Source organism: Colletotrichum lupini, chromosome 9, assembly GCF_023278565.1.
Source record: "Colletotrichum lupini chromosome 9, complete sequence".
Taxonomy (NCBI): domain Eukaryota; kingdom Fungi; phylum Ascomycota; class Sordariomycetes; order Glomerellales; family Glomerellaceae; genus Colletotrichum; species Colletotrichum lupini.
Genome location: NC_064682.1, coordinates 708,605 through 723,693, shown reverse-complemented (window position 1 = coordinate 723,693; position 15,089 = coordinate 708,605). Strand labels below are relative to the sequence as shown.

At 45.3% G+C, this 15,089-nt stretch overlaps 4 protein-coding genes across 4 annotated transcripts; 2 read left to right on the top strand and 2 right to left on the bottom strand.

Moving 5' to 3' along the window:
- Positions 1 to 1,767: 1,767 nt before the first annotated feature.
- Positions 1,768 to 4,352, top strand: CLUP02_16131 (uncharacterized protein; the record flags this gene model as incomplete). The annotated part of the gene is made up of 10 exons (XM_049295055.1): positions 1,768 to 1,856; positions 1,917 to 1,995; positions 2,041 to 2,288; positions 2,362 to 2,519; positions 2,585 to 3,238; positions 3,293 to 3,602; positions 3,654 to 3,920; positions 3,981 to 4,053; positions 4,111 to 4,196; positions 4,253 to 4,352. 10 exons carry the CDS (start codon positions 1,768 to 1,770, stop codon positions 4,350 to 4,352), a joined length of 2,064 nt encoding a protein of 687 aa, XP_049152202.1.
- A 3,956-nt stretch (positions 4,353 to 8,308) lies between these two features.
- Positions 8,309 to 9,788, bottom strand: CLUP02_16130 (uncharacterized protein; the record flags this gene model as incomplete). The annotated part of the gene is made up of 4 exons (XM_049295054.1): positions 8,309 to 8,828; positions 8,962 to 9,418; positions 9,481 to 9,569; positions 9,637 to 9,788. 4 exons carry the CDS (start codon positions 9,786 to 9,788, stop codon positions 8,309 to 8,311), a joined length of 1,218 nt encoding a protein of 405 aa, XP_049152201.1.
- Positions 9,789 to 11,115: 1,327 nt separating this feature from the next.
- CLUP02_16129 (GMC oxidoreductase) lies at positions 11,116 to 13,298 on the top strand (the record flags this gene model as incomplete). The annotated part of the gene is made up of 3 exons (XM_049295053.1): positions 11,116 to 11,356; positions 11,882 to 13,049; positions 13,103 to 13,298. The coding sequence occupies 3 exons, from the start codon at positions 11,116 to 11,118 to the stop codon at positions 13,296 to 13,298; spliced, it is 1,605 nt and encodes a 534-aa protein (XP_049152200.1).
- A 170-nt stretch (positions 13,299 to 13,468) lies between these two features.
- On the bottom strand, positions 13,469 to 14,780 carry CLUP02_16128 (glycosyl hydrolase family 7; the record flags this gene model as incomplete). Its single annotated transcript, XM_049295052.1, has 2 exons — positions 13,469 to 14,119; positions 14,175 to 14,780. 2 exons carry the CDS (start codon positions 14,778 to 14,780, stop codon positions 13,469 to 13,471), a joined length of 1,257 nt encoding a protein of 418 aa, XP_049152199.1.
- Positions 14,781 to 15,089: the final 309 nt, after the last annotated feature.

Sequence of the window (15,089 nt, the reverse complement as noted above, 5' to 3'; positions counted from 1 at the left end):
ACAGACACCAAAGAGTCTTATAGGAGGACTTATGCAACACATCCCTCGAGTTCGACTGGAGCTATTGCGGGAGATGAAACATCTTCCAAATGAGCTCAACATCCTCGGCAATCATTTTGGTTAAAAGAAGCTCGTTCTGGAACCCTTCAGTCGCATCATCGAAGAATAAAAATGTTTCTTGCGGATACCAAAAAAGACGGATATTGGACATTCCGAGCCAAGTCTGATTGCGCCGTGCAGAGATGGATTGCCTATGTCAAGCAAATGGATGAAAACAGAAAAGAGAGGGTACATTGTCATGCAAGAAACACAGGCCTTTGCTGACTTCCAAACGGTTGGGCACCTCTGCATCCTAACTGTTTTTCCTGACTTGAGGATCTCATAGACCTCGAAACCAAAGAGGCAAATGCTTTCGAGGCCCAAATTACATGTGTTTAGTCACTGTGTTCACTGCTGTGGCCACGTCATCGTTCTCCTTTTGGCCTCGTTTATGCCTGCTTTTTTTTGTTCTTCCTATTTTGAATATCTCTTCATTGACAATTATAACATGGATGGAAACCCTTGAGGCCCATAGTTTACATATTGGCGCTTCCATGAGGCGTTCTACAGTGGTCACTACGGTCACCGTAGCAGTCCCGTTCATCCTTTTTGCTCTTTATGTCAACTCACAGCAATTTCCAAGATTCCGAAGCTGAAGCCTGATGGCCCGGCCCTTTCAGAAAGCGGCAAGGTTTCCAAGTAAAGCTAAGCAACTCGTTCCACTTCTCAGCGAGCTCCCATCAAGCTCCCATCCCAAGGGTTCTGGCTTGTCTCAAGACACGTCCACAAGCTGGTCCGATGCTTTGCGATACTGGCCTTTCACTGTCACCTTATGTTAGCACTTGCGCTTGTTACTTAGCGTCGGATCTTTGCGTGGCTTCGAGGCTTTGGAGAATCCAGTAGAGAAGCAAGAGATGGAGGGAGAGAATGGGGGAGGAGGCGATACATCGCTGGACACATCTTGAAGGAAATGAAACATCGCGGAGGTGGTGTGGAGGGAGGTATCGAGGAAACGCGTGCAGAGGAGGTTTGATCGGTTCAAAACATATTCGGTATGTGGTAAATAAGGCGTAATTGCTGGCTGGCAATTACGGTTCCGTTTTTGTACAACACGGTATCAGCTAGGTAATTTAGGAAATCTCTTAGGGGTCTAGAGTCTGGCCGCGTGTTCATAAATTGAGCCGTGTGGATCCACATTGACTGTTATTTGGAGGATCTGGATGTATTCATCTGTACAACAATCTTGTTGACAGGAACTCTCATCTATGGTTCGCGCACAATGTCAAAGGCTTAACAGTGCTGGGCATGTATGCATGATACCTTTTGGAAACTTCCTTTACGAGAAGTAAAGTGCGGCTGACATTTGTAAGTAGAAGCCGATGAGGGTTATGTTTCATGCCCTGGCAATCATTCGCTGTGGCTATGCAATGATTTTGGGAACTTGCTGGTAACACTGTCATTCCACATGTCGAATCTCCTACTAGCTGAGGGCTTAAGGGCTCTTCTCACCGCCCCAGGATTTCCTTCCTTGCATCAATGCGTTTCCTGCCCTTGTCTTTGAAGAAGTGAAGGGGCCGCTGCTATCCAATGTGAATACAACTCAACTCCAACAACCCCACCGTCGCTTGCCAGTCTTCTCCAATTGACGTGCCCGCCCTCACGACTTCCCCTGTCCTTCGGGTCAGATCGGCGTGTTGGCCCCCCTTGAATGGTCTAATTGGTGCAACCATGCCTAAGAAATTTGTCGGTTTTCGGGTTAATGAGGGCGAAGGATGTAAACCTGCTACCAAACCCCCCAGCGAGCTCCGATTCTTCTAGTGTCAACCAAAGCTAGCGCGCGCCATTCCCCAGATTTCACCCCGCCCCCATGATCCGAGTGTGGGACGGTGGAAGATCTTTGCGGGGATAAGTGCGGAAATCGAGGATGAACCTCGCTCCTCATGGAGACTCTCTTTTGTTTCCTCTCTCTTATGTAGTGTACAACAGCCATGAGCTGCATAGTCTGGTAGCACCGCCGCCGCTCTCTCAAACTCCGTCAGTCTTGACCGCAATCCTTATGCTCATTCGCCCGGTCTAGGCGCGCGCAACCTTCTTTCAACTACAACCGAGAGTGGAACCAAAATCCCGAAGTGTTATCGACCAGCGAAGATGGGTGGATTTCGTGCGGTCGAGGATCGACCAACGCCGAAGGAGGTGTACAATTGGCGCCTCTATACAGAGTCTTTCATCATTGCGATGGGCTCTTTGCTGTTCGTCCCTGCTTCATTCTCCGATCTAACTCTAGGCGGCCCCTCAGAGAATGTGCTAATTCGGCTTGGACAGCTTCGGATATGACTCCGCTTTCATTGGAACAACCATTGCGCGCAAGAGTTTCGTCTATGAATTCGGCATCACATCGTTAACATCCAAGGAGATATCTTCCAATATTACTTCAGCCTTCCAAGCTGGCGCATTAGGAGGCGCGCTTATGTGTTTCTTCAGTATGCCCTTAAAGCCTCCGCAAACGTCAGACTCCATAGCTGAAGCTAATGCCTGCCATTCATAGTCACGGAGTATGTTGGTCGCAAGTGGGCACTCATCATTAGCAACATTGTGTTTCTTGCTGGTGCTATCCCCATGGTCGCTGCCACGAACGACCTCGCATACATGTATGCTGGTAGAGCACTCACCGGCTGGGGCTGTGGTGTGATCACAGCCACGGTACCTTCCTACATCGCCGAGCTATCGGTCCCTTCAATCCGAGGTATTCTTACAGGTCTTTTTGAGGTCACGTACCAGACAGGATCTTTGATCGGCTTCTGGATCAACTATGGCATCAATCAAAACATGAGTGCCACAAGCTCAGCATCGTGGCGCGTGCCCATGGCTGTTCAGCTCATTCCCTCTGGAGCTTTATTGATCGGTGGATTTCTGCTTCATGAGTCGCCCTTGTGGCTTTACCGCAAGGGGCGCGAAGAGGAGGCGAATAAGAACCTTGTTGCTTTGCGACACTTGCCGATCGACCATCAATACATGCAAGAGGAAGTGGAAATGATCCGCACCAGACTTGCTGAGGAAGCCTCGGTTGCGGCGACTTACGGCGGCGGGTTCTACGCCTACATCCGAGGATCGCTGCACGAACTTTCACGAAAAGGAATGTGGAACCGTTTGCTCCTGGTCTTCTGCGCGTTTGCTTTGCAGAACATGTCCGGTGCCGCGGGTGAGTTTGTCACTTTCATCTGATGGAGCCCACTGCTAACGATCCATACCTTAGCTATTAACTACTACTCTCCCATGCTCTTCGGTTCCATTGGCATCAGTGATGTGGCCCTTTACACGGGCATCTATGGTCTGGTCAAGGCCGTCGCTTCCATCATCTTTTACGGTGCACTTATCGATATTTGGGGGAGACGGAGACCGACGATCATTTCATCTCTGGCCTGTTCTCTCTGTTTATGGTTCGTCGGTGCCTACGTCAAGGTCGGTAATCCGGCACCCATTATCGCCGCCGGAGGAAAGCTTTCCGCCTCGACGGAAGCTGGCGGCCGCGCCGCTACCGCCGCCATCATGATCTACTCAGTATTGTGGGTTGCTTGCTTGCAAATGATAGAGAACAGTAATACTGACTAGTACAGCTGGTCTTTCGGTTTAAATGGTATCCCATGGATCGTCTCCGCAGAGATCTTTCCCGGTGCTCTCCGCAATTTGACTGGAACCTTTGCCGCTTTCACCCAGTGGCTGATCCAGTTCATTATCACAAAAGCTCTTCCGTACATCTTCAGTAGTCTCGATTATGGCGTTTGGTTCTTTTTCGCATGCTGGATGCTCACAGCTACCATCTGGGCATTCTTCTTTCTGCCCGAAACGAAGGGTGTCACAATCGACCAGATGGATGTTTTATTGTAAGTTCATCGAAGTAACTTCTCATATCAGCCTATTCCGGCACTAACAATCCTATTTAGCGGCTATGAGGGTGATCGTCGGGCCCAAGCTCCAGCTCTAAGATCCGATGACGCGAAGAGCGTAGAACAAGATGTAAGAGAAGTTGACGAGGCGGGTAGAGCTTGATGCTTGGTTGGCAGAAGCCTTGAGACCTGGTCAAAAACGTTACTTGGGGTCGGCGGTGAAGCACTTGGAACAGTTGCGACAGGCCTCTGCCAGAGGTTTTGCTGTCGAATGTGGTCCTTGAATTAGTCTCATGGAGAAAGGTTACACTGCCCTTTTTCCCTCGTAGATACCTCTCAGTCCAGAGACTCATATTCCTCTCGACTCAAACCATTTCAAGCAACATGAACATAAGCCGCCACATTTTCCATGTCGTAACCCTGTATTAGATGTTCAGATTTGAAAGACTCTTTGGTTTTCTGTCATGATAAACACTAGCACCCCCTGATTATGCTAAGCTACGTCGGCCTTGCTGGGCTGACTATCTGTGGAGACAAAGCCCGAAAACGATGGCAGCCGGGTCACATGAGACTCTATCGTAAGTGTTTGTGTAACAGAAACCCCTCCGCCCAGTGAGAGAGAACTGACACAATCAGTAATTATGGGGTGCCTTGGGAGATGGTCCTCGAGGCACAGGTGTGAGGAACTGCTGGGCAAGCGCGCGGCCGCGACTTGGCAAGCAAGCAAACCATCTACTGACCAGGGATACAAAATACTGTCAGCACTACCGAGACTATCAATGATCGAGCTTCTCATAAGATAAGACCGCCATGCGAGAGCCGCTCTACTCTAGTCAATTTATCTGCTTAGAGGGACTACTCACAAGCTGTTGTTGAGAGGGTTGATTAAGCCACTGGTAAATGGTTTGATAAGAACAGGACCATTTTGCGATGCTCTTCTCCATATATCTGCCCTTTCACCGTTTTTACCCGCTCTTAAGTAGAAGTTTAGGGGTTTTGACGAGTCAATAGAGAAACAAATTTGAGCCCAGTTTGAGAGCGTCTCTGGCTCCTGATTACAGCCTTTCTGAATCTGGATCACCTCGTCGCTGAACTTTAAATTGCGGACAGTCCCTTTGGATGGCGCCTCGGCGGCTGCTTCAATTCGTTTCCAATTCAGCTGGCTGTCTAGTGGTCTTTGAGGAAGGTTCGACAGTCATGAAAACGAAAACATAGAAACAAAGAAGCCTACACCCAGAAGTTTGTGGTATCACTGAAGTTTACACAGATGCCAGGAACATCGTTGAATCCTCCATCTCAAGCCCGTCCCTCTACGCCGTCTTGTGGTAGTTTCTACCCTGCCCCACGTTTGCTCTCAGCTGTTGATTCTCACTGCAGCACCTTCTGCTCAATTATCAGCCAATAAAATTCTCCGAATATTACCTGCCACACACATCATGCTACGGTCGCCGGGCCGCAGTAAGTCGACCCACCCCCTTTTGGCCACCGCATTTCTCTATCCCAGCCACCGCATTGAAACCCTACCCACGATTTTTAAACTACTATAATAATTATAAAAATTATCTAAATATAATTCTTTTTTATATACTTATTTATTAATATATAATAATCTTATATACTAAAAATAAAGTTATTTAAGCTCTTAAGGTTATTAAAAGAGGTTTTTTAATTAATTAGGCCTTGATTAAGTTCGGAGTTTTAAAATTAACTTTTTATAATTATAAAAGAGGTTATTAAATAAGGGTAATAGTATTTATAAACCTCTAAAAGCTTCTTTTATAATAAGAAAACTAACTAGTTTAATAAGTTTGTATTTAATATAATTTAAGTATTATATTAATTTATAAATAGTTTAAAAGATTTACTAAATAAGTTCTAAAATTTTAAAAAGATATAAATTCTTTTTAAAAAAAAATACGTTTTAAAAAAAGAACTTATTAAGTAAAGTTTAGAAAAGTTATATTATTAATTCGAGGCGTTTAAATAGAGCTATTATTAATATAATTAAGTTATAGTTTAGATTACTTAATATATTAAAAATTAATAATATTAAATAAGTTAATAAATATAATATAAATAAGATTAGTATTTTAAAAAGTAAGGGATTTAATAGCCTAGTTTTAAATATAATAAAGACTATAATAATATAAAAAAAAGAGCTTAGTTTACGTACTTAAGTATTTATAATTTAATATATTTTTACTAATAATTAAGCTATTAAACTACTAATTATATATAAAGGAAAGTTTGTATAATAATAGTAATTTCTACTTAAACTTAACCCTTATACCAATTAAGAATTTATAATAATAGATAATAGCTAAATAATTAATAAGATTACCCTTAAGTAGTTAAAAATAGTATTTTTATTATAAACTAAGACCCCCCTTTTTAGGGGGCTTAGTATACTTAATAAGCCTCGATTATTAGTTCTAAATAGTTATAAAAGTTATATAATAATAGAATTTATATAAGAATATGTTACGAAGGTAACTTTGTTTACCTTATCATTCGCCTTATTATCAATATTACGTAAGCAAACTATATACCATATTAATCTACGATTTCTGTAGATTATTATAGGTATTGATTATGTAAGCAATACTGCTTATATAAGCTTACGTGAGCAATGGAAAGTACTGGAAGGTAACTGAATAATCTGGAATTTACTCGAGGCGGAATTACGTACTACGATTACGCATTCACTTACGTATACGCTTATTAATTATATCATAATTAATAAGCAATGGAATATTCTAGTAGGAGGTTTTTATGCCTATATGTAGGCGTGTATTTGCCTACCTAGACCTTTCGTTAAGCAAGCAACTTCTCATATAGTAATTTAACTATATTACTCTCTTTACTACAAAAACCTCTTTTATATACGCTTATATCCCCTATATTCATATATTCTTGCTTCTATATGAATATTCACTTTTTATATTCTTTATAAGAATATCCCGCATTACCTCGTTAAAGCTATACGTGCTAGAGAATATTATAAAAATAACGTTTATTTATTATTTTTATTATTATATACTTCTTATATCCTCTAGCTATTAAATATAGCTATTTTTAAACTTAACAAGTCTAAGTATAAAAAGAGCTTAGTAAAAAGAATATAATAAATAAATTTACTATTATTAAAAAGCTCGTTTAATTAGTCTAATATTATTAAATATATAAAGTAAATAGAAAGTATCCAAATTATATCCCTTTAATATAGTTAGATTACTTATCAATTTCATAATCTTATTTAACCTAATTATACTAATTAAAAAGACCGTAAATACTAAGTAAGTATTTAGTAATATTAGAAAAGCTATTAACTAAGTATTAGTAATATTTATTATTTACTAGTTAACTCCTAAAAAGGCTAATAAACTCTATAATTAATTAAAGTTATTTCTAAAGCTTAGTCTAAATTATAATACTTAATAATTACTATTTAAAATAATAATAAAAATATTTAATAAGTAGGCTTATTATTTAGTAATATCTTAGTACTATATTTAAGTTTTAAAAGCTAAAGTTAACTAATTAAAGTTATAAAAAAAGAGTATATTAATAAACCTAAATACTAAGTTCGTAAATGTTCAAAATATATAAAAAGCTTAAAAAGACTTTAGTAACTATTTAGTTAATCTTAATTTATAAAGGTCGAATTACTTAAGTAGGATAATAATTATATTATTATAGTAATAAAAGATAGTTAATTAATTAAGTATAGTTAGTAGCGATATTTTAATATTATATCTAATAGGGTAGCTAAAAGGGGGGGTGGCCAAAAGGGGGTGGGTCGACTTAATGTCCTAGTCTTCAGATCACTCACTAAACACATTGGGTAGACCTCTGTTGCTTACATACCGCATGTCTACTTGAACTCCACGTTTGTCTGAGTTTGAAATTGGCATCAGTTGTCCAGGTGGTTCAAGAGGAAGGACACCGAACAAAGAATTTTACCATTTCACCGCCAGTAACAATATAGTGTGATCTAAATCTTCTGCTCTGTCATGTACAGCTCATAGATATTCGGTACCTAAAGTATGCCCAGTCTGCCCAGGCTCACGAATAAATCGTAGCGGCGATATCAGATCTATGAATAACGTCCAGAGACTTTTCCACGTATTCATATCAAGCGACATAGTATGCAGGCCGAATAAAACGTGCTCAGCCAATATTCTATTCGATGACCATTTTACCTCGCAAGTCTTCCTTCCAAATTTTATTCCAGTCAGTAAAGCTCGCAGGTAAATCTTACCGGCATGTGAGTGTTGCAAGAATATGCGAGTGAGTGAAATTCAATGACTTTCTCTTATGATCTACAACATATCATGTTAACAGTCAGGGGTTTCCTCTCATCGAACTCTCTGGGCCTCACTATTTTAGCTAAGGCTGCCTCTTCCCACATTATGTCTTTCCACAGCTACTGTCCGCGTAATAGCTATTCCAGTACTGTCTGGAGTCGGAGATCTAGGACTTGCAGGCTGCGAGACTGTTCCAGCAGAGATTTGAGCCTGTGATATTCTTCCGGTCCTACAATTTGCCCTATTACCTAACCCCTGCATCTCCCAGCTGAGATTCTCGTCACTATCAGACATTTGCTTGAAGCCATCCCCGCGACGATGGCTTCCGAGCTGACTAGATTTACTACTCTTGACGATATGTCCTTGCGATGCCGTAGGTGCAGTTTCTTTTGTGCGCCCACTACTGCGAATGGACAAACTCAACCATCGCACGATAGTTCGGTCAAACACCGGGCGAAGCATAGGGCTTGAAGCTACCATGACAGCAATGCCTGATTGGAGTACTCCACTTATTGATGCAGAAGCAAAGCCTCGAGTGATGTTGACGAAGTCTGCGGTAAGGGTGTAGTAGAGGCGGACGCCCGAGAAGATTATCGTGCTTCAAGCCAAGCTCAGGTCAGCAAACGATGATTGCCGTGACTCGCATGAGGAGTTCAAATGATCCGGGTTGAGCGGTAAATAAAACGCGCTCCAATCATCATGGTGAAACACAACTTAAGGCGTCTACTCACATGAAACCTGCTCCGAATACCACACAAAGAGCAATTTTGTGGGCTCTAGCCATTTGCAAACCACTGACAACCTTGATGGGAAGCACCACAATGACTATGTCGGTGATGATATCGAAGATGGCAACTGCACTGAAAGCCAAGGTATAGTCCCCGCAGCCAGTCTTCGTAACATTTATGTCCCAAGCACTTTGAATCGGCTGACAGATGACGAAGCCAAGAAGGGCCGTATAGAGCGCCCATATGCATGACAGGCCAACAGCAACCCAACTTGTTGCACGAAACCATGAGCTGCTCTGCGAAAATATGCGTTGCATTAAGGTTATAATGCTGAGCTTGATCGCCAAGAGCTCGCTAGCGTACAAAACCTGTGCTGCCAGAAAGACTTTGACGAAGTGCGAAATGTGAAGGTTCGGATCCAGAACGCTAACGTCATGGCCAGCACCGCCGAGGATAACTCCTAATCACAAATGCATTAGCCGCTTTAGTTTTCGAGTTGGATGACAAGATGAGCGTTCCTACCTAGAATAAAGCACGTTGCAACACCGTAGTAGAGAAGCTGTAGGGTGAGTTCTTGCCCAAAGATACAGTCGTTCTTGCCGGTGACATACCTGCCCAGAGAAATAGAAGTAATCTTCCATATGAAAAGATATTCCCGTTATGCGACGAGAAATAAACCTCATGATCGTCCATAGCGTTGTCAGCACCATCATGATGCACGCTGTCAAAACCAGTGAGGCTCCATCGCGGGTTAATGGCGGATACCTGTCTGTAATCAGGGTCGGAGACTCTTCTCGGAGTTCGAAGAAGATGGGCAAAACCGCGTCCATTTTGAAATATAGATACTTGTCAAGTGACGAAAATGAGAAAGGACCGCTCCAGGTACACGGAGATGATCCAGCGAGATCTACTGCTTGACTTTGTTGTTCTTGGAGGGGCCTCTGATCCTTTCGTTCCATTCTCTACCTTGCGGCCTCGAACCGAGGTTGCCAAGACAAATTTCTTTTTCACATCGACAAGATTCAGTCATTATCTCGAAGCGACCCCTCTTCCATGGATCAAGCCTTTCTCTCGTTATCGTTCATCGGTCCCTTGCGACAGAATCACCACATCACGCAACCAACGCAGTTTACCAACAAAATCAAGTGAAATATCCTAGAAACCTCGCTCAGGCCCCTGTCGGCAGGAGGTTACGGTTCCAAATTCTACGAATCCGACTGTAACCTTGAACCAACCGCATAGTGTAGACACCTGGACCTTACCCATTACGGCAAGTTGCAAACTGAAGCAAACATTTCCCCTTGTCTAGTGTCTTATAATCCACTCAAAGGAAGAGGCACAGCTTCACGTACTATGTATTCTCACGGGCGTTGACGGGCAACTCCGTACCTGATGCCAGGTTACGACATGGGCAATAAGGGGATGCCAAGGGCTCTCGCCAGAAACTCTTCACCAACAACAATTCGGAACAGTTTGCTGCGGAACGCGGCTATTGAATCAACACACGGGGTTCTGCCACATTGGATCCCGACCATGTTTGCTAGATTCTTGTAGCGGAAGGAGTCCGTTGTTCCATGCATGACAGGCACTCCGATTGGAGATATGCTTGCAATCATCGCCGGCGAACACGAAGCTGCGTGTCCCAAGCTTCAGGTTCTTCAAACTAATGTGGTATTCAACCGCCGTGTATCTTTTGCTTCATAATGCAGGATAGTGGAACCTTATTTCCATAGTTGACATGGTGGCAAAAATCCGCTGTGATGTCCAACAGCCAACCTGAATGTACCAACAGCAGAGCACATGCATCAAGCCGGCCCGCCCATTGCCCCTGCGCGAAAAGATAGTTGAGGTTAGATGGGATAGCAAGTCTCAGTGGGCCTCGTACGTGCGGAATTCTCGATATCTGCACCTGAAATTTGGTATCCAGTATTATTCTGTCGCGAACCAAGGTTAGGAGCCGAACCGAGATACAAGGCCGGGTTAAAAGCTCGCCAGCGATAACACGTTGTCATTCATTAACAGCTCCAAGGCATTACCAGCATGTATTAATTATGTCCCGCCCAGTCCTACCCACGTCGCCCCGCGAATGACTGCCCATCTTTCACTTCTCTCATTTTCAGTCTGATTCTTTGCGACTCAAGATACAAAGCGAGCAACATGACTCTTTGGGACTGTATTGTAGTCGGAGGCGGCATCGCCGGTTCCGTGGTATCAAACAGGTTGCTTCAACAGGACCCAACCCTCAGAATCCTGCTCGTTGAAGCTGGCACCAACACCCATGCCGTCGAGAACATCGAATGGATTGACATGAACAATGCCATCGGTGGCGAATACGACTGGGGGTTCTCCTCTGTTCCACAAACCCATCTTGACAACCGGGAGATTCTATCGCCCGTCGGTAAGGGACTCGGAGGTGGTAGCATTATCCAGCGCTTATACCCATTCAAATCAATCAAACAAATAAGTCAAACAAACAGTCAAATATAGGAATTTCAGTAAGTCAAACAATCAAATATTCTAGCCCATATATTTAGTATATTTGATCAAATCTAGAATCTAAGGGTGGGCCCGAATATACCAATAATATACCGAGAAAATACGGTAAAAAAGGGGCCGCCCGGACCCGGATTCGAACACCGGACCTCCGGTATTAAAGTGGGCCCGCCGAAAAAATTTCGGCGGCTCCGGCGCAGAATCCACTGCACCATTCACACCTCTAAACGGGCTATAGAAAATTCTGGCAAATTAAACAAATATTCATCAAATAAGTCAAACAATCAAATATAGCGCGAGAAATCAGCCAAACAATCAAATATGAGGTTCATATTTGATTTGTTTGTATGGGTATAAGCGCTGGCATTATCAATGGGGGTAAGCTCAACTGTTTTGCGGAATTGGCATGGGTCATCTAACGACTAAGAAGCTGCCTGGGCCCGCGGTCACAAGGTTGACTATGACATCTGGGCCGAGAGAGTTGGCGACCAAAGATGGAGTTACGAAGGTCAACTTCCGTACATGAAGAAGACTGAGTCGCTTTTTGACAACTTCACCAACCCCCTTTCTCACGGGCACACTGGCCCTGTCAAGGTTCAGTCACCAGGATCCACCGGTCGCGTTTTCCCTCTCCGCGAACCCCTACTCGAGTCCTGGAAAGTGCTTGGAATCGATGCACTCCCTCAGCTGGACAACAATGCCGGAAACAACCTTGGTGTTGCAGACCTTCAGGAGAACAGGAACCAAGGAAAACGCCAACTTGCTTCGCTCGTTTACTCTCTCAAAGGTATTACGGTTCTGACCGATAGCTTGGTCACCAAAGTCCTGGTGGAGAAGCATCCAAAGGATGGTCATCTCGTCGCTCGTGGAATTAGGCTTGAGAACGGGACCGATCTTTTGGGACGAGAGACCATTCTGTCTGCTGGCGCGTACCGCACGCCGCAGATCCTGATGCTTTCAGGCATCGGTCCCGCGGATACCTTGGAGAAGTTTGGTATCCCCGTCCTTCTGGATCAACCAGCGATTGGCCGGAACTTCCACGATCACGTTCTGATCCCTACGATCTGGCAATTGAAGAACGCATCAGCAGGATACGCCAAGGAGTCCGGCAATCCCGTCTTCAACCAGTCTCAATACGCACTAGGGGCTTTCATCGATTTCATGACGGTCACTTCTCTCGAGAAAGAAGGTCTAGCTATTGCCATTGCCGAAGACGAGGGATCGGTCCCTGATCCCGCTATACATCCGTTGCTGAAGCAAGATCGCGCTCATTCATCACACTTGCTTCAGTACTCGGGGGTTTCCGCGGATGGTTCAGCCATCTTGATGATTTCGGTTGTCTTTATCAACTCTGCCCGAGGTTCTATCACTATCCAATCCTCCGATATCAAGGATGCACCACTCATCGATCCCAATTTCTTGGGTACTAACGTCGACCGCTATGCTGCTAGGGAGACCATCAGACGCAACATCAAGTTGCTGACTTCTGATGAAACGATTATAGGAAGAGAGGTGGTGGCGGGCGAGCTGGCGGCAGAGCCATTGACACTGAACTCCACAGACGAGCAGATCGATGCCCGGGTGCGCGAGATGGCAGGGTAAGTGACGCCTTCCTGCGGATGAAGACAACTTCTTCTAACACATATCACAGGGGATGCTACCATCCTGCAGGCACAGCCTCCATGGGTACTGTTGTGGATACGGACTTGCGCGTGATTGGGGTTTCGGGTCTTCGTGTTGTTGATACTTCAGTGTTTCCTGTCTCCGTTTCGGCCAACCTACAAGTGGCTGTCTATGCTCTAGCAGAGCAAGCTGCTGAGATCATTGGGTCAACAAAGAAGTGCTAAGCCTATCGCGTCAATGAGACGGAGGTATAATGTGAGAAATTTCGAAAGTCTCTTATGCTTCGGCATTAATCTCACTCAGTTCTCAGGCTATTTCACTATAGATCATCAAGATAATGTAAACGAAAGTTCAGGAGGCTAGTTATTCAATTAATGTGGTGGTAACATGTAGCCTAAAGCCTCATGTTCATCGTCGAGTTCAACTCTCCAAAGCGGATGTTGCTGAACGTCACCTCAGGGTTGGCCACGATCGAGGTGATAACCGAGGGGTTACCCTCAGTAGCGTTGCAAGGGCCATTGTTGCCCTGGTCAAGCCACGACATGAAGGTCGAGTCATCCCACCACAAGCTCATGGCCAGAACCATACCACGCGACATGGCACCGCCCATGACCTCCATAGCACCCAACCGCATGAAGTCGGAGGCACCAGTGGCCTGGCAGTACTCGTCGTTCATGAAGTTGATCTTCGGGGGTCCCTCGATGTTGACAACGTTGTTCTGGATGACCTTGCCATCCTGGACGTACATGCGGCGGAGCTCCTTGAGCTTGCCGTTCTGGGCGGGGAACTGTGTGACGACAGTGAACTTGCGGGTAGTGTCGACCTTATAGTCGGCACCGCGGCCGTAGAAGTCGGTCACGTTCACGCGGTTGGCGTTCCAGGCGCAGCCGGACTTATCGCAGACGCCAGCCTTCTCGCACTCCTCGCCGGTGCACTTGTAAAGGCCGGGCTGGCTGCAAGGGTGAGGCGCGATGTGAGTTGCACGAGAGTTGGCCTCCCAGATGTCAAGTTCGTTGCAGCAAGAGCCCTTTTGGTCAAAGTTGCCCTGATTCTCGTGTTAGTAATGCACAGTGTCGGGCAGGGAGACAGAGGGGACTCACAACTCCGTTGATGAAGGACGTCTTGAAGCACTGCGCATCGCAGTAGCCGGTGCCCCACGCGGGACCAAGCTTGTTCAATGAGCTTGTGTTCTTGCCACCGTCCGGAAGCATCTCGGACAGGTACAGCGCGCTGTTCATGCCGCAGGGCAAGTTGACCATGTCGACGTCGAAGCTGAACTCAGATCCGGTGAGCTGGATCATTTCGTAGCGCTGCTTGTTCTCCTCCAACAGGTAGATGCGGGGAGAGACTTTCTGCTTGTCGGCATTGAACATGGTCAGACGAATGTCCGTGCCGTGGGTAGTGACACCCTTGGTGCTGTAGTCGGCGATACCCTGGATGTGGCAGTTGGTCGCGCACTCCTCGGGAGTGGTGCAGGCAGTGGAGTTGGGCGGGTTGTTGCCGGTCAGGCAGCTCACGCCGCTCGAAGTCTTGATTTGATGCTGACTTGAGTCGACGACGAGGTAGTTGGTCTTCTTCTGGCAACCATCCTTGACGGTGCAGCGGAAGGTCTCGATCTTGGGGTGTTCATCGGTAGAATTGCCAGGCGCCTGACCGGAGACGAGGCTGGCGAGAAGAAGAGTAGCGGAAAGAATGGAAAGCGCCATGACGGGCAAAGTGCAGATGCTGAGTTGGTCAACAAAGTGCGAAGAAGGTCAAAAAGGAGTGACTTGAAGTTGAGAGAAGCGAAGCTTGTGCCGAACTAGAATCATCTGAAGTCCCCAGCGGCAGCAACGTCGAGCTATATACTTTTGATGAACAGCATGACCGTCCCATGCGAAACCGAACAGACTCTAAAATCATCAAACTGTTTCAACCCGTCAAATTGGGTTCGGAGACCCCATGAGGATCCATCTGGAGTATTCCGACAAGCTTTCGGGGTTCACTGGTTGATTTCCTCAGGGGCTAAAGGGGCC